This window comes from Vicugna pacos, chromosome 13 (genome assembly GCF_048564905.1).
Source record: "Vicugna pacos chromosome 13, VicPac4, whole genome shotgun sequence".
Classification (NCBI taxonomy): domain Eukaryota; kingdom Metazoa; phylum Chordata; class Mammalia; order Artiodactyla; family Camelidae; genus Vicugna; species Vicugna pacos.
Genome location: NC_132999.1, coordinates 5,697,976 through 5,722,826, shown reverse-complemented (window position 1 = coordinate 5,722,826; position 24,851 = coordinate 5,697,976). Strand labels below are relative to the sequence as shown.

The 24,851-nt window shown below is 37.1% G+C and overlaps 1 protein-coding gene across 3 annotated transcripts in view; it reads left to right on the top strand.

Moving 5' to 3' along the window:
• Positions 1 to 1,331: 1,331 nt before the first annotated feature.
• PRKACB (protein kinase cAMP-activated catalytic subunit beta) overlaps positions 1,332 to 24,851 on the top strand; it is a 117,777-nt gene continuing 94,257 nt past the window's right edge. Inside the window, exon 1 of one of the 3 annotated variants that reach the window (XM_072974101.1) lies at positions 1,332 to 1,659. In XM_072974101.1, the coding sequence (XP_072830202.1) occupies positions 1,614 to 1,659 (46 nt within the window). In that variant the 5' untranslated portion in view covers positions 1,332 to 1,613. The remainder of the gene's footprint in view (positions 1,660 to 24,851) is intronic. The other 2 variants (XM_072974103.1, XM_072974102.1) reach the window with 2 other exon arrangements.

Here is a 24,851-nt window from a genome sequence, read left to right as displayed (position 1 = left end):
TCCTGCTTCCACAAGACAACAGCTGGCAAATTGTTTAACTTCTCTGTGCCTCTGTTTGTTTACAAGTGAAATAATGGTAGTAAAATTACCTATCTCGTAGGGTTCTTGAGGATCAAATGAGTTGCTATTTGCATGGTAGTGCTTGGAATACACTGTACATGACATAATTCTTTGTTAAATTAGTTTAATAGAACTGGTAGTAAGAAATAGCAGGAAGAACTTACTGAGAAACTACACTCCATTTTTGTCAGTAATTAGGTATTTAAAAAAAAAATTCTGAGAGATTTCCTCTGCTTACTTTCAAAGTCAACAGGTTTCCGTTAAACACCTACATGCCTGGTGCTGAAGACACAAAATAAATTTATGTAGTCTCTGCCCCTCGGGTTACAGTCTTATACACCAAATTTAGAATAAATGCTCACAGCGCGAAGTTCAAAGGAACAGGCAACAAAAAGTACCCGAGTGCCACATAAATTAGCTGGTAGGTAAAACTACTCACAAATTCAAGTGCTCTAAGATGTATATTAATAAAAACGCAACTACCAATTGGGAATGCATTTATTTTGACCTCTACACAGAGACTTGCTAAATACAATGACTCACATCAAACATCAAAAGGCATTCTGCAGAAATAGTAATACTTTCTCTCCGCTTGAGCTACGACAAAACCTGTGAGGGCGATCCTGCAAAACCACAGCGAAAGAAAGCTTAACTGGAAACATCAAAAGGCATGTGACTGGTGCCTAAGAACTGGGAGGACATCGTGGTGGGCTCGGCGAATACCTGGATCCGCGACGCAGAGATGCTCGGACCACGATCCAGATTAGGGACAAGGTTATTCCCCGGGCTGATACCGACCAGTCCGCAAGGTCCCGAGGCGAGAACCAGAGGGCTCCCCACTCCGGGAGATCTCCTCCCCACCAGTGCGGTCCTCTCCGGCCTGTGGGGCGGTGGGGCCAAGGCAGCCTCTGAGTGATGAGCCGCCGCGACGCGGGACACAGAGACAGCCACCGGAGCCCCTGCACGGCCTCCTGCAGCCCCGCTCCACGGGGACGCCAGGCTGACAGACGACGGATTCCTCAAAGCTAACGGTCCCCACGCCGCCTCCCACATCGCGGGGATGGGCATTCGGGAGCAGGCCTGGGCCTCCACGTCGCTCCCGGCTCGCTGGGCCGCGGAGGTGCCGGCGGGGTTACGGGGACCAGCCGCCGCGAGCCCGGCCCCCCTCAGCCCGCCGCCCGGGTCCCGGGCTGACACGTCACTTCCGGCGCGCGCGCCCGCCTGGGGAGAGAGACAGGGTCCGGGACGGGGCGCGCGGCTGCCGGGGCGCGCAGGGAGGGCGGGGCGGGGGAAGGGGGAGTGTCTGCCCGCCGCCGCCGCCGCCGCTGCCGCCGCCGCCGCCGCTACAGCAGCTGCCTCCGGGGCTGAGGAGTTCGCTGAAGCCTTGGCTTCAGAACCGGCCCAGTCTTCCCGCCCGGACTCCGGGCGCCAGCGCCGGGCGCACTGAGCGCTCTGACCCGTGCAGCAGCGGGAGCTGCCTAAGCCTGAGGAGCGGTGGGGTCGGCCTCGGACCCCCTTCCCCTCCGTGACCCCTTCCTTCCATCGCCCCAGTCATGGGGAACGCGGCGACCGCCAAGAAAGGCAGCGAGGTGGAGAGCGGTGAGTCAGGGGCCGGGTCTGGGGGCCCGCGGGGCGGGCAGGCCGGCGCGGGGCAGCAAGCGTCCCTGCGGGTCGGAGCCCGGAGGCCGCGGGCACGGTCCAGGCCTCGCGCCGGCCGCCGGGAGCCGCTCGGGGGGCCCTGGGGACCGGGAGCCTTCCTCCTCCACCCCCTCCCCCCGCTCCGGCGTGAGGGCTGAGCTTGGAGGGCCGGATGCAGAGGGCGAGGGAGGAGAGCGGTCCTCGCGAGTCCCTTTCTCTCTGGAGCCAGGGGGACGCACACACGCTTAGACGTTTCCCCAAATAGGGTCCAGTTAAAGAAGTCTCTTGGACCATCCTAACCCTGCTCCATCCCCTGGAGCCCCTCTTTGGGAGCCACAGGTAGTGCTGTGAGCAGAGTTGGCTCTTTTCCCTCCATCACTTGGGTCCAAACCAACCTTATCACCAGGTCGAGGGACTGCTAGTCGGGCCCTCTGCAGGTGAGGTTAATCCACAGTGGGCAACTGTGCTTTAGAGATCCTCCATCTTTTGAGATTAGGAGTGGAAAATATTTAATGAGTAAATAGCAACTTTATCCATTAGAGAAAAAAAAAGGCAAGGCAGGTTTGCCTTTTCTTGAGACATTCAAGGATTTGCTACAATGTCTGTAAAACTTACAGGCCACTCTTGATTTGAAGTGCTTCCAGAATACGGTGGATTTCTTCTAAGAGCTGAAAGTGCAGGCAGTCTATGCTTTACACCCAACAGTGAAAAATCATGGATTTTTGTATGGCTATATGATTTTATTTATCAATCAGTTAATGAAACTGAATGGTTTTTGCCTTTGCCAGGTTCAGCTCAGATTTTATAATTCAGAATGACCAGATAACAAGTGGTATTTGTTATATTACCAAGAGTAACATCTCACTCAGCACTTGAGGGAATGCCTGAAGATTAATCCCCCATTTGTATAAATAGCATCTTTTAATAATGTTTTTATGTTTGTAACATGTTTTAGGTTAATTGCATAACTTATCATGAAGAAAATAGCTTGTTTCGGTATCAATAAGGCAGAATTGATTTGGAAAGATTTAGTCATTCATTGTGTTTAATGTGAATAGTTAGATCAGATTATATAGTTCATGTTTCACCACTAAAGTTTTGGTGTTAATTTTGGGGAGCTCCAGAAAAGTTTAATGTTTAAAGTTTAATATGTGACGTGGAGATTTAAAAAAGCCAGTGTAGAGGTAGAACTTTAGTGAGTCTTTAAAATTGCACAGATGTAGTAACTAACTGTAAAGAAAGTGTTAAAAATGCAGAAAGTGTAAAGAATTATTTGTGCCTTGTATCATTTTCCCTTTTAACTTAAAGCTCTGTCTATTAAGTTAACAATAAAACGTGCTAAGTATTACAAAGACTGTGCTTGGTAATTGAATCATATTAGTAATTTTCATTAATAGATGCTGGCTTGTACAGTGTTTGTATTTTTAACAATGATAGTAGACTCTTCTGTGATCTATGTATTTCCATTAAGTTATCAAACTAATTTTCCCCTAGACAGTATTAATTTGAAGCTCATAGCTGTGGGATAATCTTGGTATATTTACAGAAAGCAGAATGGAAACTTTAATATTTATCTAAATAGATTGAAATTATTCCTATTAATAAATTCTTTTCTAAGCTTTCATTGTTAGTGACAGCCTAGTTCTTAAGTATGTTAGCCAGCTTTTTATGTACGTTTATTTATGGAAACTTAAGTTTATTATGGAAACTAAACTCATTATAGTAGTTTGAATAAATGTTGTGAAGTGATAAAAGAAAATAACAAGTGATGTCTCGTTGGGACAGTCATTTGAAATGTCACATGTTGATCAGCTTGTGATTTTAGTTGGAGCAATGTTATCAGGTTAGGGTTAGTTGCTGTTCTACTGTGGCAAACAAATAAATTTTATCGATATATCTTGAAACTTAATGAAAGAACAACTTTTACCATTATATACCCAACTGTTCTGTATATTTTTAAAAAATTACTCATGAAAATATATGCCTTTCAAAGTTTGAATGTAGTTATTTAAACTGTATAAACTTTTAGGAATATTAGTGTTTTTAGAGATCAGCCTAAGTAATCATTCCATTTCAAAGCCAGAGCCTGACTGCTGAAGAAACTGGAGTTGAGATCATGCTGTTAGTGATAGCAAAGAAAAGGACAGAATCTGGTGCCCTGACTCCATTCAACATCACTGCATAATCAATTAATACATATATTTTCAAATTGTATACAAAATATTAATTTCATTTGGAGACTAAGTAAAAGTTCAAGAAATTTTACTGTCTAGTATGAGAGAGAAATGTGCATATAAAAGTTAACTGAAAAGCAAAATATAACAGGTGCTAACATTATGGAAAGTGAAATTAAGACTCTGAAAACTGCCAATAGGAAAATGTTTGATTTGAAATGATTAAAAACTATCAGGTCTGTTAGGATTTAAGGATTTGGCCCATGCCGCGCATGCAGGTAACTCTGGAGCTTAGTTCTAAAAATATTCCAGGAGAAGGAAGCTGGGCATAAAAATATTTGAGAAGGGTCTTGTTCAGCTTTGACCATCTGGTGCTTATGTTGCACTCTGTTGAAATCTATTCCTCTGCTCTTAGAATGAAACATTTTGGGGTAAGACTTGAAAGCTAGAGAGATTCCATTTTCATCTCCACAGTTTCTGAAGATACCATTAGGTTGGGTACCTATTATTCTGCTACAGTGAACTAGGACATTGTATTAATATGTCTTAAAACTTAATGAAAGAACAACTCTTACCATTATATACCTAACTGTTCTGTGTATTTAAAAAAAATTACTCTAAAAGTATATGCGTCTCAAAATTTGGATGTAGTTATTTAAACTTCAGCTAATACACCGAAGTATAAAGTTTAGAAAAATAAGTGTGCATGTAATTCTCTGAGAAATTTTAAACTTGTCATTCAAAATTGTTTTACTTATCCTACAAAATATCTTTCACTTTTTACTTTACCCACAGTCCCCAACATAAAAACACACGACACCTATTTTAACTTGAGAGGGTATTTATTTATTTAATTAAAAAGAAATTAGATGCCCCTCCCACCCGCGCGGCATGTTGCCTGTGGGGCTTTGTATTAAACTGTCAGTGTCAAGGTGTTGAAGTCTGTGGGTGAAGTGTTGGTGAGATTTGGATGCAGATTCTCCCATAACTCCAAGTGGTAGAGCTGCCATGTAACCCAGTGTTCATATAATGATTTTTGAATGTTTTCCAAAGTGTCTCTCTGTCTTAAGAATTTGAAGGTGAATGGAAATTAAAGTTATGAGTAGATTAGGTACAATCAAAATGTAAGTTTCATAAAGACTAGCATTTTTAAAGGGATTACTATGTGCCAGTTTCTCTAAGGGCTTTGCATGCATAATTTCACTTAATCTTTTCAAATGTATGAAGTAGTTCAGTTGTTTCTCCATTTTATAGATGAGAAAATGGAGGCTCAGAGAACCTAAATGACTTGCCTAAGTTTGCACAGCTAGTAAGTCAAGGAGCAACATTAAACCTATAACCTGAAATCCTAACCATTGTGCAAACAGCCTCTATAGCCAATGGAAAATCTGAGACAGACAGAATAGCTTAGTCTTCATGTTAATCAGTTTATTATTAATCATAAAAAATTTTAGTTTTTAATAGTGACTTTATTTGGATATGGTTAATATATTGAAGAGTTATTGTTTTGTACTATCCTCTAGATTCAGTTTCTGTAAAATGAGGATGAAGAATGTAAATTTCCTTAAGTCTTTTCAGATTCAGTATGGTATAATTTCAAATTAAGCCATATGGAATTAATTTTATATACTTAAAACCTTCATTAATATTTGTATTTAGTTTTTTCTTATTTGTAAATGTATACTTTCTCCTCCTGGTAAATAGCCAATCAAAAAATTACGTTTTGAACATCTATTTCCATTTTGAAAGTATTTAGAAATTTGCATTTTACCATGGTTAGAATAGCAGTATCCAATCAGACTTTCTGCTGTGATGGAAATGTTCCTATCTGTATTGTCTCATGTGGTAGCCGCTAAGTACAGGTAGGTATTGAGCACTTGAAATGTGACTGGGGCAACTGAGAAACTGAATTTTTAACTTATATGTGACAATTAGTGTTTTGTATATTGGACAGCACAGGTTTGGAACATAGGTATCTTTACATATAATGAAAGTGTCAACCCATCATTCTGTCATCTTGGTGATTTGTGGATCCATAAGTTTTTATATAGGAACAAAATGCTGAATTTATCTTTTCTCATACTAGGGATTAACTTAATTCTTCATTATTTCCTCATAATAAGCATTTATAAACGTGGTGAATAGATTGTTATAATTTAGTAGTTTGTTATAATCTGAAAAGTTATGTACAAAGTTAATTTCCTTGTTGGACTCTACAAGAATTTTTTGGTTTTTAATACTGAATCTCAGTGAATATATTTCTATTGAAAAATGTTGAAGATTTAAGTGTTGATTAGGAACAAATTTAGTGATCTCATATCTCATTCATGTCCTTAAACCTTTCAATTATCAGACTTTTTTAAAAAGGAAAATCAGTAGCAGATATTTGTTCCATTTTAATGGATTGGCAGAAGATCTTTGGAAGAAGACCTTTCTTGGGTTAAAAAATAAAGAAAAAAGAGAAGTCAAAGTAAACAGCAATATTATTTGGATGATAAATACTTATCTCACCCAGTTCCATGATTCTGTGATTCATTTTGTGCAGATTATCTACTGTGTAAAATTATCTCCTATTCAGGAACCATTTCTCCCATTCTCTTGGTCAGTGTCCTCCACTTAGGATATAAACAGATTATTGCTTTTTGTTGCTGGCCGCAGGATAATTAGACGCATGAAAGCCAGCTTAGAAAAGTAAGCCAAGGCTGAGTGGCAGAAGCAGCACATGAAAAGATCCTAGGTAAGCCAAGATAGCTGTTAAGATTCTGTCGGAGAGTTAGGAGTTGACCATAAATCATTTTGATATTCCATTAAGTTAATAAAATAAACAATTAGTATAATTTATAAAATTATATATCTAGGTGATAAGAAATGTTAGTACATATATGTGTCCACATTTCCTCAAGGGAATAAATCCTAGATTTTTAATGAAAAAATTATGTTAAATAAAAAATGTGGAATTTATGGTAGGTAAATATACGTAGGCCAGTACCATATTATTTTGAGTAGTTTATCTTAATTTAAACAATATTCCTCCAGTAGTATTCCATATTATTCTTTTCTTTGTTCATTCCTTTATTCATTCTTTGATTCCACATATTGAGCTTCTAGTATGTGACAGACTTTGCAAGTCGATGGGCATAAAGGTTGAATAGGATACAGTACCTGCTCCAGAGTGCATGTATTTCAGAAGGGGAAGACAGAAATGTCAACAACTTACTTGAAAAAAAAAGAAAACCTGTTAAAATATTTTCATAAAAGCTCATTGGGGGAGCCAATAGAAAGTATGATTATTTCCACTGAGGAGGGTGGGGGTGAGGTTCAAAAAGGACTTCAAAGAGGCGGTGAGTCTTGAGTTGAGCACTGAAAATGGTAAATGTTCAACAGCAAGATTACAGGAGGAAGTGTGTTTTGAGCAGAGGGAGCACAGAGTGAGCAAAGATGCAGAGGAGTGAAACAGCATGGCATATTCAGGAAAGAAAGTAAGTTGTCCAGTATGACTAAGTGATAGAGGATGGGGTAGTGGTAGGAAAAATAAGAGATTGTATAATGAAAGATGAGACTGAGGAAGTAGACAGAGGGCATATAATGAAAAGAGGTTGAATTTTATCCCATGGACATGAGGGAGCTATCGTAGACTTTGAAATAAGAGACAGACATGATTAAATTTGGATTTTACAGAGAATTACTTTGGTGGTAATGTAAAGATGTCACCATGAAACAAGTGAAGTGGAAGCAAGAAGATCAAGTAAAAGACTCACTCAAGTGAGGGACTTTGAGGGTCTGAATCAAAGTGGCAGAGGTAGGGATACAGGAAGGATCTGAAATGTGAGAAATTTGGAAAGTAAAAATGAGCAGGCTGTACTTTACTGGTTGCATGTGGGGAATGAGGAAAAGGAGGAATTGGGAATAACTCCCAAGTGTTTAGCTTCTGCGTCTTGGCGGATGGGTTGTGATGCCAGTAATGGGATCAGGAAGTGAATACAAGGGGAGGAACAGATTTAGGGGGGCATACTGAACACAAGGTGCCTGTGGCATTTCTGAGAAAGGACTTCTGATTGGTGGTTTTATATGTGGAGTGTCTTTTCTTCTCCCAGTTATGGGGGGGGAAATGACCTTGGATGGCCAAAGGATCATTTCCACGTTTTATATTCATTTTGCTTTACTTTTAAGGTCAGCTGTTTAGAAACTATAGAACTATGTGTGATATTTGACCTAACTTCTATAAATTAAGAACTATAACTTCTAAAGGTGTAACTTTTTTGTTTTGAAAAAAGTAAAAGTCAAAGCACTGATGAGAACAGTGTAACCTTTAAATAAACAAAATAACTTAAAGTTAGATGAAATGTTACTTTCATAATTAGAATAAGCATCCTGTAAGCTATCGAGCTTTGTAGAGTCATGTGGACTAGTGAAGAGAGCATGTCAAATACAGTACCAGCGTACGTTGTACTAAGTAAATATCAGTATTCTTCCCCTAGAGTCCTTTAAAATAGATATTAAAAAGTTAAAATGTGGTTTAACAGTAAGAATATGAACTTGGAATAAGAAAAATCTAAATTCTGTTTTCTAATGCTTTACATTAGTTCACTTTAGACAAGTGTTTTAATACCTCCGAGCTGTACTATAAAATTGAAAAAGATGAGTTTGATAATGAGGCTGGGGTCTTTTCCAGCTTTATAATCCAATGATTCCTATACATTTATTTTTTTTTAAACAAAGATGTACATTTAAAAAGTAGCAAGAGTTGGGAATACATTATATAAGGTTCTCACAAAATTATATGAGTAGAGAAGTGGCAAATGAGCCTTAATGTGAGCAAATACAAGGTAATAATGTATTTGGGGAAATTTTTGATCTATACTGAAAGAATGATAGTCTCTGAATTTTGGCCTAAGAAACAAATTTATGAATTACTATATTGATCTTAGAGGGAATTCTCATGCTCTGCTGTAGGTAAATGGACTGTGTCAATGTTGATCATCAGGGGAATGTGTTGGAAACAAACATAAAACATTCTACTCTTAATGTAAAACCCTTGACATGTTATGTATAGTTACGATGTTTTGCATATAGCAGAACTAGAGAAAGTTAAAATCAGAGACTGCTAATAGGAGTAAGAGAATTGAGGGTCTATTGTATGAGGATAAATTAAAAAAAAAGAAAAAGAACTCTTCATTCTAGAAAGATTAGGGCTACACAATTGAAGTATACAAACCAAATAGTATAGCTAGAGAAAATCTGGGATTGCTCACCTAGATTTAAAACACTAGAACTCATAGGCTATATTCCTCAAAGCTTATAAAAGGTAGTTGTAGAGCAAATAAAAGTACAGTGAAACCTTGATAAACTTAGCGTAGAGAATAAATATATTTAACTCATTATTTATGTTTAAAGGTAAAAACATTTGTACTTATAAATTCAGCTAATATTTTTAGCAACTTAAAAATTGCTAGAAAATGTTAATGCTTTTTTTTAAACCTTATCAGCCACTTACAGCTTCAAAAAGAGTCATCAGTATTAACGAATAGACCTTTTTCTTGCTGATAATTGAGGTTTATTTCTGTAATGCAAATAACATGTTGTTTCCCCTGTACAGAGGTATAGCTTAAATTTTTATATTTTAATCTGTTATAATTCATCTGTTTTTTTCATTTCTGGGAGATGGGAGATAAAGAGCTGCCTTCATGTAGCCCATAGTCTAGTGGAAGATTTAGCTAAGTAAAAGCACAACCATGAGAATTCTGTAGGAAGTATAGCATGTTTCCTGCAGTAACAATTTTTGGGTTATAATGTAAATTATATTAAGTAATGCTCTGAATCTATGTGTATAATTTTCTGAATCAAATTTGGGGCTCCTTTAAAGAAAAAAATGCACTCATTCATGATTCACAATGATGGATGATGCACTAGCACATTTGACACTAGGGCTGTCTTAGAAAATCCAATATAAATGCCATAGCTTTAGCTGACTTGCTGTTCCAAGGTATAAAGTCCCAGGCTTTATGGCCATGGTCTGAAGTTATATTCCCTGATGCCTACTATTCATATAATGTTAACTTTTCAATCACTTCTGAAACTTTTGTTTTCTAGTAAAACTACTGCTGAATCTAAACCTTTAAGTCCTTGACAAATCTGTATTCTCCATTTGGACTTTGACCTCAAAAAATTAAAGATACTGTCTTGAGATCTCATTATTTTAGGGTCTTACTTTAAAAAAAATGAGTTTTCAGTTTTATGCCACTGATTCAAGTAGAAGACCATATGGCCTCAACAGACTGTCGTGTGTGAGCCGCAAACTGGAGAGAACATGTCTACGCAGATATTGTTTAGCTTCTTTTGTAAGAGCCAGTTCTGCTAATAATTCAGCTTGTCCAGTCCTAGCTCAGCTCCCTGGTTGCATAGAAGGCACGAAAGGTTGAACTGGGGAAGAATATGAACCCCTCTTTAGACTGTAGTCGTGAGGTTACTAAATAAATCATACTTCAACTGCTAGAATGTCATAGAGACAGAACAGCCATTTGTTTGTCATTCATTCAATCCTGTAGTCACTCTCAGTCAGTGCTTAGTAAGTGCCTGCCTTATACCAGACGTTGTGCTGATCCATGAATGCAGATATGATAATAAAAGTAAGACTTCGTTCCTGTCCTTAAGCTGGGAGACGGACACACACAGATATTTACGATAAAATACACAATGATACCCAGGTCCTGAGATTGATATTAGGGTGAAAATACAACACAGGGGCTTATATAGGAAATAGTATAGAATTTCTGAGACCATCTTAGAAAATAGGCTGTAACTGCCTGAAATAGAAACTGCTTTTGATCCATTTTGGAGATGTTTACCTGTACCTGTAGCACTTACACTCACATTGATTTCTCAGCTGTTCCTCCTACTACATATTGTGATCCTTAAGGGCAGAGACAATATCTACCTTGTTTAGTGCTTTAATCTCTAAAATTTTACACAGTTCCTAAGCTCATATTGGATATTAAATGGATAAAAAAAAAATTCAAGCCTTTTTCAGAAGTGTTTACCCTTCCTCCTCCCCAGTTAGCAGGTACTTTCTCTGTAGTACATTGACTATTTGAGTCTAGTTGACTTACTTGACAAGAAGCTACCTCGTTCCCTCTCTTCTTAGCACATAGTAGTTTATTTGACATTTATATGTCAAAATTGCATCACTTTTACTTGGTAGGGAGAGATTGGTCTTAGGCTAAGGTTACGAAGACGTGAGATTAGGAAAAACTGTTATGCTCCCAACCTCTTGATGAAAACCTCTGCTCGTTAGAGGCCTATGTCTGTGTCTCCCCCAAATTCATAGGTTGAACTCCTAACTCCCAAGTAGGTGGTATTAGAAGGTGGGATCTTTGGGAGTGATTAGGCCATGAGGGCAGAGCCTCAAGAATGGGATTAGTGCCCTTATAAAAAGGGCGAGAGAGCTCCCTTACTCCTTCCACTGTGTGAGGTTAGCAGTGAGAAGACGGTTGTCAGTGAGGAAGTGGGCTGTCACACCAAGTATTAAATCTGCCAGCACCAGATCTTGAATTTCCAGCCTTCAGAACTGTGAGAAATAAATTTCTTTTGTTTATAAGCCACCCAGTCAATGGCATTTTATTGTAATAGCCCGAACAGAACAAGACAAAGTCTGTACCAGTTAGCTATACCAGTATGCTCCCCATCCTTGTTGCTGTCATTTACCAATCTCTTCTCACTTACATTTATTAATCAAAAATTTTGGTACCAGGCTCACAATCTTTATCTATACTCTAAGCCCTGCATTAACTCTGGGTGGCTTTAAATTCTATGTGGATCACCCAACCATTACCTTTGCATCTCAATTCCTTGACCATATTATTTCTTACCTACTTCTCTTCACTTCATTTCCAGTAGCCATTCTTACCAGGAACTTTGTCGTATTCATTGCCTACTCAAGAATCACTAATGTAGCATGTCATTTTCTGCTTTCAGTCTCCTCTCCTAGTTGTTCGCTTTTTAAATATTTCCATTATGATCATTCTTCATTGGAAACTCTCATCCATTTATCCATCAGACCTCTCACTTTTTTCATTTTCTTTCTTAACCAGTGGAGATTATTTGGTCCCTGAAATTCTTTGCATGTTTGCCTTTTTATCACATCTGTCCAACAAGAATCTACTAAACTCAGCTCTCTGCTTTCTCAGCACCCTCAGCCAGGGGCTAAGCACTGCTGGAGAATGCCGCATGGAAGGGGCACATAAATTCAACCTCAAATGGCTGTCAATGTGACTTCACAGTTGTACCACATTTCTCTGATTAACTCTGTTTCTTATTCATCACAATTTCTATTTCAGTTTCTTCTTTACGCTTCTGAAATCCCCGTTATCTCTCTCATTCTAAGCAATGATCTTGCCTCATATTTCCCAAAGAAAATAAAAGATATTATACAAGAACCCCTTAAACTTGTTTGTATCAAACATCTGTATCTCCTGTATTTTAATTTAGTCTATCTTGTTGTTCTGTTACAATAGAGGAGTTGTCTGTTCCATTTATCTACTGTTCCATCACGTATCTCTCCTACATTTAGTGGCTTAAAGCAATGACAACATTTATTTTGCTTGGGAAAGTACACTTTGGGCATAGTTCTACAAGGACATCTCGTCTCTGCTCTAATTGATGGGAGCTAGCTCAGCTCAATGGCCAGGGCCTAGAATCGCCTAAAGACTTGCTCATTCACATGTTTCCTTGTTATACTGGCTGTAGGTGGGTGGCGCCTTAGCTGGGACTTTCACTGGAACGCATACACATGGCCTCGGCATGTGGCTTGGGCTTCCTTATAACATGGTGGCTGAGTTCCAGGGGAGGAGGGAGAGCCAGCGGGAGCTGGTTCCCTTTTATGACCCAGCCTCAGGAGTCAAGCAGTGTCATTTCCTCTGTGTTCTGTTCAGTGCAAGTGAGTCACTTAGATGAGTCCATATTTGAAGAAGCTGTATTAGATTCTACCCTTTGATGGAAGGAGGTCAAAGAATTTTTGGCATATTTTTAAAAATCACCACAATATACGTCTTTCTCTACAAGGCCAGTCTCTCTACCATTACTTTGGACCCCGTCCCCTCTTGCTTTCCCAAGAACCTTATCCTATTGAGTATTCTTCCCTTTTATATTGTCTGTCTTCTCATTTGTTTTAAAAAATGTGCACCCCTTATTCTTTAATTTTCTTTCTTGCTTTTTGACTCTACATTCTCTTCCTTCCTTTTTTCAACTCTCACCTACTAAACTGGCCTATGATTTATAGTACATGTGGCCATTTCAGTTGCCTTTGGTGGTCAGGCAGGTAATTAAAATATGTGTTGGGTAAAACCTAAGGTCAAGATTAAAAAAAAAAACAGAAAATGTTCTCTTTTTCTCTTTTTGCTTTTTTACAATCATGATGCAGAGAATGTAACCTATGTTTAATGGAGGTCAGCTTTTAGAATACAATACATTTGAAAGTTTGGACTGCCTGTAAGCATTTCAGTATGTAAAAACATAGAAGCATAAAAAAATCTTAAAATAATAGAGGAGCAGATGGCTGAAAGTGTGTGCAAGGAGGTGATCGTAATGCTTGGCCTTGGGATATATGCTTTTTAAAGAGGAAAAGCAATATTGTGGTGTGAAGTATAATGAAAGGGATTGGAGACCTTGGTAAAGTCTGAAGATTGTTGGAGTTGTAGTACTAAAGCAAGTGAGCTAAAAAGGTAGATGGTTGTCAGAGGACAGAATGAGATTAGTCTGGGGTGTAGTCTTTCAGGTGAGTATCTGAGCTGGGGTAGAGTGGGGATGCACATATTAGGTGAATATAAAGACTAAATTAGAAAGGTCGGAGTATATACTTACAACATAAACATATATATTAAATGAACTACAGTAGCCCAATTTTATTTGTAGTGTTAAATATAAGATGTATGCTCATATGTACAGTGTTTAAGACTTCTATTAAAAATCTTAGCAAAGTACTTAAAAATTGGATTTTAACAATGTAATTTTCAGATTATAAGACAATATTTTAAATGTATTTTAATGGCATGAGTTTCAATTAATAGTATATAGCCAAAGACAAAGTGGAATCACGTTGGTTTATATATTCTGTAGGTTAAAATATACTTCAGATTAAATATGTATCTCTTCTTGAATTTAAAAATATTTATACTTGCATAGTCAAATGGGAGTGTCATACTCCCTGTGGAAATAAAGCTTTTATTAACAGCTAATTTAAATTTATCTAACTGAGAAAGGAAATGAATTATTCCTCTGCCCCTTTTTAAAAATAAATTAACTGAAAATCCTTTGGGAACTTAGGAGCTAGCTACTTAGGTGATCAGAGGTTACTTACCTGGGCACTTAATATTATTAACCTGGTGTCAGGATCACCCTGAGATCTAGAAAGTAATAAAAGTGTTCTCAAAGGAATAATAATAGATATGACAGCGTATTTATACCTGTTTACACAGGTGCTTTCAAAATCTTTCCTAATCTGTAAAATGGAGATAACGCTGGTTGTGAGATTTAGAGTTGTATGTGATTTCTCTTGGCACTTAGATGGTGATCAATAAATAGTACTGTAGTTTTTAAGGGAAATCCCTAACCACTGGATCTATAGATTGGGCACATTTTTTAACAAGTTGTCTGAATTGCAAGTTAATGGACAGCTAGAAATAGCAAATTAATCTACTGGAGTAATGTTATATTAGGTTATAAGGAGCTGGCTTATATTCATAACCTCAGGGTTGTCAGGAACGAAAAGATATTCTTGGGAATTTCAGTGGGAAATTTTGGAGTTATCAAACTCATCAAAACTTTAAAAATTACATAAAGCAGCTTATATCATTTATTTCTCACTATAACCCTAGTAGTAGATATTATTATCATCATTTTTTTCTAGTAAGAAAATTAAGGTTTAGAGAAGTTTAACAAGATCACACAATTCAATGGCAGAGCTGTTTGTGATGCAAACTTAGTCTGTTCTAGGCCCTCTGCTTGTAATCATTAGTTATTCTGCTCCCCCAGCCTGGCAATGATAATTTAAAAAATTGTGCATTTGAAACTGTCTTAGACTCCAAAGGGCCTTTAGAAAGTCAGTCTCCTACTATATCATGTTTTTAGACTATTACTTAGCTTTTCCTGTGTGCCAGGCACTGTTGTCAGGGCTATATGTATAGTAACCCACTTAATCTTCACAACTTTTTGAGGTAGGAACTATGATTGCTCTTATTTTATACAAGAGGAAATTTAGGCACAGAGAGGTTCAGCAATTTGTCCAAAGCCACATGGTTAGTAAGTAGTCACGCTGGGATTTGAACCCAGGCAATAGGCAGTGTGACTCTAGAGTCAATTTTTTGGGGTTTGTTTTTAATTGAGGTATAGTTGGTTTACAATGTTGTGTTAGTTTCTGGTGTACAGCAAAGTGATCCAGTGTTTTTATATATATACACATACATATATATATGTGTATATGTATGTATATATATTCTTTTTCATATTCTTTTCCATTATGGTTTATTACAGAATATTGAATATAGTTCCCTGTGCTATACAGTAGAACCTTATTGTTTATCTGTTTTATATATAGTAGTTTGTATCTGCTAATCCCAAACTCCCAATTTATCCCTCTCCCACCCTCCTTTACCTTTGGTAACCATAAGTTTGTTTTCTGTATCTGTGAGTCTTTTTCTGTTTTGTAAATAAATTCATTTGTGTCATATTTTAGATTCCACAAAGAAGTGATATCATATGGTATTTGTCTTTCTCTTTCTGATTTACTTAGTATGATAATCTTTAGGTCCATCCACATTGCTACAAGTGGCATTATTTCTTTTTTATGGCTGAGTCGTATTCTGTTTATCTATCTATCTATCTATCTATCTATCTATCTATCTATCTTACATCTTCTTTATCCAGTCATCTGTTGATAGACATTTAGGTTGCTTCCATGTCTTCTTGGCTGTTGTAAATAATGCTGCTATGAATATTGGTCCTGCATGTATCTTTTTGAATTAGAATTTTCTCCAGATATATGCCCAGGAGTGGGATTGCTGGATCATATGGTAAGTCTATTTTTAGTTTTTTAAGGAACCTCCATACTGTTTTCCATAGTGGCTGCACCAATTTATATTTCCACCAAGAGCGTAGGAGGGTTCCTTTTTCTCACACCCTCTCCAGAATTTGTTTTTTGTAGACTTTTTAATGATGGCAGTTCTTAGAGTCTCTATTCTTAACCATCATGCCATATTGGCTACTTTATGAAAATTTTGTAAATATTTTGTTTTATTTACTTAAGTCTTTTATAACTTACCAGTGATAGAAAACTCATTACTCTGTGAGGCAGTGTATCAGCCAGGGTTACACCAGAGAAACAGAATCAATAGAATATATATTAAGAGATATAGTTTAAGGAATTGACTTATTGATTATGGGGGCTGGCTATGCAAGTCCAAAATCCATAGGGCAGGCCGCCAGGGAGGGCATGCTGAAACTCTCAGGCACAGGCTGAAGCTGCAGTCCACAGGCTGACTTTCTTCAGGGAGGCTTCAGTTCTGCTCTTCAAGGCTTTTCAATTGAATCAGACCCACCCAGATTATCTAGGATAATCTTCTTTACTTGAAGTGACCTGATTATGCACTTTCATCACATCTACAAAATACCTTCACAGCAACACCTAGATTAGTGTTTGACTGACTAACTGGAGACTATACCCTAGCCAAGCTGATGTAGAAAACCGATTATTACAGACATCTTTTTTTCTTTTTTTACCCTGGGGTGAAGGGTGGCCAGAGCCTTTCATTTTCCCCAGACCAGGAATGGAACTTTCCATTTTCTTTCAACCTCATTTATTTATTGATCATTCCTGCCACCTCCTCAATTCCATCCACCCCCCTATTACCACAGTCAAAAAAGATTTTAAGTGTTTTGTAATAGAAGGCATAGACATAAATTATATTATCTTTAAAGTAAAATTTTAAAAATAAATTAAAGCCTCAGAATAAAAGGTAGAGAAATGATTGAACTAGAAAACCTATGGTGAGACTAGTGTATCTGAGCACAAAATTTAGCACATGTTACATAGCAAAGGAACTTTGTTTAGAATTTCTTTCTGAATCACTGAAATTCTAACAGGAACTAGGCACTGAATTCTAACAGGAATTTAATCTATCTAAATACAGGGAGCATTGGCCTGTATAATTTACAAGATCATTATTGCTTAATAAAAGAAAGAATTCTCTCTCTAGATTCCTAGGTGCAGGAAGGAGGGTTTCAGAAAGCTGTCTGCAATTCTTATTTTTTGGTAATTCTTATTTATATCTTGAACTTTTTATCCTCTTTTGATAAATAAAATTCAAACTACTGTAAGATTCTTTACTAAAACATAGGGGATTTAAAATGATGCCTCATAGATCTTCAACTAGATGAAAGACATAAGACCCTTATGTGTGTGTCTCACAGACTCTCTCAATTGGGCAGCTGAGGTTTCTAGAAATGAAACTACTGTCCTACAGCAGCCTTACGTGAGGCCCAAGGTAGAGAAGGGCCTCTCGAAAAGAAAATGTGAACATGGCTTTTGTCTATTGGAGTTAATTATAATTTGATTCAAAATCCAAGGTTTTAAAAGGAATTATATCACTTAGATTGAAAGGGGCAGAAAGAATTCATAATGAAAAGAAGGTTCTGGGCCCTCAGCCTCCTGTGGAAAGGAAGCAGGCTGAGAAGCTGCTCAGCTCTAAACATAGACCGTTTCTTATGGAAAATGAAGGATGACCCAGAGGATGCAGCCAAAAAGCCAGAGAGGAGAGCTCAGAGACATGGGAAGCCACTCCCAGGGCTAGTCAAGGAACTGGCGACATATGCCAGCTGGATTTCAGATTTGCTGTTGACCAGTGACTGTTATGTGCCTCTTGTTCTCTCCCTTTTTGAATGGGAGTGCCCACTGCAATTTAGATTCCTTTGTCTCACCACTGTACATTGGGTTCATACTGGGCAGATAACTTGTATCTTTAGTTTATAGGTCTTCAGATTAGAGGAGTCATACCTGAGGAGCTGCAACCAAGAAACAGTCTGAGGAGCCTCATCTCCACCTGCACTTGATTTAGGCTAGGTCCTGGACTTTGCGCCGATGCTGCTAAAGGGATGAGATTTTGGGGAGCCTTGGAAGGTGTTGAGTGTATTTTGAAAATGGTGAAGAGTAAATAGTATGTGGCCAGAGTATACTGTGACAGAGTAACGATGGCTGCAAATTTTTAGCCACTCTTTCCACCCAGAAGCGTAGTGGATTTCTTTACCTCTTTGAATCTGGGCTAGACTTGGGGTTGTTTAACCAATAAAATATGGTGGATGTGATGCTGGGTCAGTTCCAGGCTTACGCCTTTGAGATGACTGACAGCCTCTGCTCTTGTAGAAGCCAGCTGCTATATAAGAAGCCTGACTATTTTGAGACCAGCATGCTGTTCAAAGCCCAGCTAGCCACTTGGAGAGAGAGACGTGAGAGAGAGAAAGAGAGGAGAGAGAAAAAGAGGGGAGGGGGAGAGAGAGAGAGAGATATGCCCCATGGAATAGCACCTGGTCACTAGACAAGTGAGTGAAACTTTCTTAGCCTTTTCAGTCAGCGCAGCCTTCAGCTGAACCCAGATGAGTGAGTGACTCAGCCAACAGTGAGAAGTGAGATGCCAGATTATGATCTCAGTTGGGCTGTTCCAGCCATCCTCCAGCATTTGAGTCACTCAGCTCAGACCCCAGACCTTTTGGAACAGAGATGAGCAATTCCTACTGTACCTTGTCCAAATTCTCGAACCACAGAATTGTGAGCAAAATATGGTTATAATTTTAACATGAAGCTTTGGTTTTTGTTACATAGTGGTAGAACTGAAATGAAGCACAAATGAAGAACTGAAATACAGAAAAATTCTATCACCTGCCCAACTTCAGTCACATTGTAAACCGCCTGTGTCCCCGTTCTTTCCCTAGGACCCTCTGGAACCTGTTTTCCATTAGCAAATCTGTCTGCACCTACAGGTTTTCCATGTAACGTGGGTTTTTCCCTACCACCTTGCGTCTAATAGTTGGACAGTTTTGGTTAGCATACTTCCTTGACTCAGTTCTAGATAATGATGTAATCTGAGATACAGCTGTGTACTATTACTTAGTTTAACAAGTAAACTAGCGGGACCTTCTCCTTTGAGTGTTTCATAGAAGAAATCCATCATACAAAAGCATTTAGTTAGCAAAGTACAATTGACTGAAAATGTCTTAAATGAAATTCAGGATTATTTATGTAATATACCAAAAAGTAAACAATTCAGTTCTCATGAGACATTGAAGTTTTTCTTAAATGTTTTTCTGAATGTACTCTTGATTAGAGGTCTTTGTTGACCATCTGCTAGAACAGAATTCTACCCTGGTCCTGTCTCTCTTCTGGATGTTTTGTTCTGGAACATCCAATTCCTTCCCACCTCCTTTTTATGCAGACAAACTTCTCTCTTTCACAGAAAACTGAATCTGATATTGAGGCACTGACACTTTTTTTTAAAATTTTTTTTTTACCTAGAGTGAGTTTATCAAACCATTTCTGTCAACAAATGAATGTGGATAATAACAACTGAAGTGTAAATTTCTATTCATCATTACTTCTGTATAAGAAAAAAAAAATCTCAACTAGAATCCCACCATTCACATATAACCAGTTAGCATTTTTCCTTCAATATATCTTTTTAAAAAATATATGGTGAGTTTTAATAAAAATAGAATAATAATAATATAGTGCTTATTATGTGTCATGCACTATTATAAGCACTTTACTCTGGTTTATTTTATTTGATCCACCTCATAAGTCACTGAGGTCTGTGCTTTTGTTAACCCCATTTAAAATGGCAAGTGAAGAAACTTGAAGCAGTTAAGTAATTTGCCCAAGAGCACGTAACTGGGATTCATATCCAGATAGTCTTTTTTTTTTAACATTTTTTATTGATTTATAATCATTTTACAATGTTGTGTCAAATTCCCATATCCAGGTAGTCTTGACTGTAGAGCCTGCACTTTTAACCATTATCCTAATCTGCCATCCATATTAAGCATACTTATAATTTGTTTTGTTTTGTTTTTCATCTTTATGTCATGACTTTTTTCCATGCAGTTAGATGTTCTATAGGGAATTTTCTTACATTTAATGTGTTAAATTTATTAAACTAATAGCATGTATAGAACTAAATTTTTAACTCTCCACTTCAATAGTAACCATTCTATCTATTCCAATAGCATTGATTAGTTTTGTTTGTTTTATAAATGTAATCATACAGTAGGTACTCTTTTGTGTCTGATTCATCCATATTGTTCAGTGTAGTTGTCAATTGTCCATTTTCTTTGCTGTATAGTATTCCATTATTTGAGTCTATCACAGTTCACCCATTCTGTTGTTGGTATGTATTAAGTTTTCGTTTGGGGGCTATTATAAAGAGTACTGCTATAAACATTCTGGTACACATATTCTGGTGGACATATGTATGAATTTCTATTGAGTGTTTTGTGGACATTTAATAGATATGATCAATAGTTTTCTGAAGTGGTTGTACCAATTTGCATTACTATCAGCATTGTATAAGAGTTCTCATTGTTCCACATTCTCAACAACTTCTGGATTTTCCTTTCTCTTTTTGCTTTAGCCATTCTGGTGGGTGTTATAACATTTTTATGCATACCAGTGTTCCATTGTGTGGATATGCACTCTTTGTTTTAAAAGGCAGCTCCTATTTTGGGGCATTTAAGTTGTTTTCATTCTTTTTTTGAAAGGTGTTGAGACTAATACTCTTGTAGATTTACTTTTTAAGATTTCTGATACAATTTCCCATGTTCATAATTGTACAAATAACTTTAGTGTTTATTTTGGTGAAACATTATAAGAGTGAGTTATTGTAACTTTTACAGCTCTAGTTATTCAGCATGATATAGCACCTCATATTTTTAAATTAAGTTTATTTCCAGCAAAAGTTGAACATTGTATTGGTAATTTTTAATATTTTTAATAACCTTTTCTCATTGTGTGCTCATATTTCAGTTGAAATGTTTGTGAATGTCTTTATTATCATTATTAACTCTTTTTTGGCTATATGTTACAAACCTATTTATCTTTCAATTTTACAAAAATTTAAGTTTTTATATAATCAAATGTATGTTTAACAGTTTTTGTCTTTGGTGTCATGCTTTAAAGGGCCTACTCATATTCAATTCCACTCTCTTCCTCCCCTTTGTGTATGTGTATGTATGTGTACATATTTCAAGTTTTTCCCATTTGAAAAATAATATGAAAATGTAAGCATTCTCCCTCTATGCTATATCATCTTTTTATCAAATCTCCTTCAAGACCAAACTTCTTAATTAATAGGCTAATTTTACAGCTTCTGCTTTCTTTCTGTTTATACTTTAAATTCTAAGGTTGATATATCTATTCCTCCCTGCTTTGACAAGTTGTTTCTCTACTCTATAGTGTTTCCCTAAGTGAGTCATCCATTCAGTGACTTCAAGTACTGCCACTTCCTATTACTTCTTATCTTTGTGACCAACACACCTCTCTTCGGTTCTACAGGCATATTTAATTTTTACTGGATGTCTTCCCTGGAGAGTCAAATTGAGGAAATTATCCTTTCCCTAAATCTATATTCCCTATTTTATTGAAAATAGGGAACTTTGATAGTCATGTAAGCCAGAAATCTGGGAGTCATCCTGGATTCTTTCATTTTCCTTATTCTCTGCTTCTCATTGGTGACTGGGTCGTATCAACGATTTGTCCCCTGATTTCCACTTTCACTGCATCTATCTTCGTTTAGCTCTTTATCATTCCTTTCCAGGGTATCTAAAATACTTGCTTATTTGCTCTCTATGTTTGGTTTCCTTAGCCATCTCCCAAATCTGATCTGGTTACCCTCTGCTTAAAATCATTTTTATTGTTCTTCATTGGATATCAGATAGAATCTGTTGTTAGCATGGCATATAAGGCCTGCCATGATTTGACTCCTGTATCTTGTTTGATTTCCTTCCTATCACTCCTTATGGTGTGTTTTAAGACATTGTTATTTCTGTAATTGCATTGGCATTGTTACTAACTTTAACATCCAAAGTTGTATTCAGAAGTGTGCCCCAAACGTCTTCCTTCTGTACTGCTTGCTAATGTTTATTAAGATATTACAAATCAAATTTTTACTTTGAGCAAAACAAATCAATCTACTATGGGAAAATGTATAGGGTTAATTCAAAACTGAATCAAAGTTATTTTGTCTGCTGCTTCCTGCTGGAGGTTATCTGCACCAATACCTCCCATTATTGTCGAAATTAGTATTACTGTGCCTGATCGCTTCTTCCATCGTTTGATTTGATATGAACATCTCAAAGAAATTAATTGATATAAATAGTACCCATACATAATTACTAATTTCTTGATAATTAAAAAAAATGTTAAGCATGCCTTTTTTAAGGTATAATGTCTGAAATTCACCCCTATACTTCTCTTTCATAAGGCCTTTACTCATATTCTTTCCTGTCTGGAAGTCTTTTTATCTCTTTTCCTTTTGCCTAATTAACCCTTTATCCTATCCTTCACATTTCATTTCAGTTATTATGCTTTCAGGAAGGTGTTCTCTCATCTTGCCACACCAGATTAAGGTCTCCTGTTAGATATTTTCATAGAATCATGCCACTTTTTTTTTACAGCACAGTCTTCCCCACTGAATTATAGTGTCCGTTTTTGGTCTTTTTGGAAATCTAGCACAAAGTTTTGTGGTTGGCACATAGTGGGGACTCGGGAAATGCTTGATGAGTAAATGAATACAGTTTCTTGATAGGCAAAAGATGATAGATTTGAAATGTATTTTTTTTCCTGAGAGGTGATTGATTTAAATATAGCCATCACAACTTTGATACATCTAAAAATTACTATTGAATCTCTACTCACCCTATAGGATGATGTGCCAAGTGGTGCTTTTATTTTTATTTTGTATTCATTTCTAATGTAAGATTGTGAAGATAGCCATCAAAATACTTCTACTTAGTAGTACAGAAGACTAATTATGATCCTGGAAATAATTCAACTTCAAGCCAGGGTTTACTTGTTATATTGGAAGCAATGTTTTAACAAGAAACTAATATTGCAAGTGAGTGTTGTGAACTTGACTCAAAGACAAAAGCTCAGATGGAGATTATTATGCAGAATTGAGAGTATAGTGATGTAGCAGTGGCTATCCATTGGTGGCATGGCCATCAGCGTTGGACATGAGTGTCCATTTCCCAACAGACAGTGCCTTCAGTGCATTGCTTCTCAATTGTGGCTTACCTCCTTTGGTTCCTACCTTATCCTGGTTTTCCAGTCTCCCTAATCATTCTGTAATATACCCATTTAATGAATTTTTTTTCTGCTTAAAATAAGTAACATCAGTTTTTTTGTTGTTGTTTGTTTTTGTTTTTTTAACAACTAACAATCTGACTAGTACATTTTCAAAAGGGGAGCCTAATTCACATATCCTCTTAAGAAAGGCAGCTAGAGGTCTTATTTGTATGTATATTTCGTTGGGCTCCCAGGAAGACAGTGAAAAATACTCTTAGGTTAGCTAGTTAAGCCCTGTAGTTAGGCACAGAAATCAAGGAGCCTGAGATTTATTGATAGCTCAGAGAAATGTTTTTGCATAAAAGAATTCTGAAAAATGATGCTCCAGATTCCTTAAGAAAATAGATTGACAGGAAATGTTTTCAATGCATAAAACTGACAGGATTAATATCCAGAATAAAAAACATTTTGTAAGTCAATAAAAAGATAAACAATGAGAATGGAAAGAAAAATACAGTAAATACAGATATGAGTAGGTAAATTACTGAAGATGGAATTCAGATGATCAGTTGACATGTAAAAGGATATTTGACTTCACTAGTAATCAGTGAAATGTAATTTAAAATGAAATGTCTTTTTTCATTCACTGGATTAGCAGAGATGAACAAGTCACACAGTATTATGTACAACAAGCATGTTGAGTGTAAATTGGGATAGCCACTCCTGAGATGATACTGGCAGTATCTATTAAAACTGAAAATAGATATAAACAGTGACCCAGATATCTTCTGAGTAGAAGCATTTATACATGTGCAAAAACAAGTGTGTATTTTAAAAAAGGTGTGTATTGGTGTGAGTGTGAAGAAATTGGACCTCATACATTGTTGGTGGAAATGTAAAATGGTGCAGCTACTTTGGAAACACCTTTGTCAGTTTCTCAAAATGTTAAGCACAAAATTACCATACCCAGCAGTTTTTATTCCTAGAAATCTATCCAAGAGAATTAAAAATGTTATGTCCACACAACAACTTGTACATGAATGTTCAAAGCAGCATTATTTATAATAGCCATAAAGTGGAAACGACTGGTGAAACAGAATATGGTGTATCCATTCAATGGAATACTGTTCAGCAGAAAAAATAGCTAAATATTGATACATGCTGCAACATGGATAAATCTCAGAACCATTATGCTAAGTGGAAGAGGTGAGGCACAAAAGACCACACATTGTATGATTGCATTTATATGAAAATGACAAAATCTATGTAAACAAAATAGAATAGCTGCTGCCCAGGGTGAGTGGTAAGAATGGAGAGCGACTGCAGATGGGCATGAGGTTCGTTTTGGGGTGATGGAAATTCTAAAAGTAAGTAGTGAAGATGATTGCAAAACTCTGTAAATTTACCTAAAAAACCCCACTGAACTGTGCACTTAAAACTGGTTAATTTATGATTTGTAAGTTATATCTGAATAAAACTGTTAAAAATGGTTAATCACTGGGGACTTTGTAAACACTGTAACCTAAGGTGGTAGGCCAGCACTTGCATGAAGGATAGCTGGAAGAAATTATGACCCGAGACATAGCATGCCTTTTACTAGGAGAAATGTAAAAAATGGAAAACAGAGAGAAAGAGGAAAAGAGAGGGAGAAAGAGAGGAGGGGA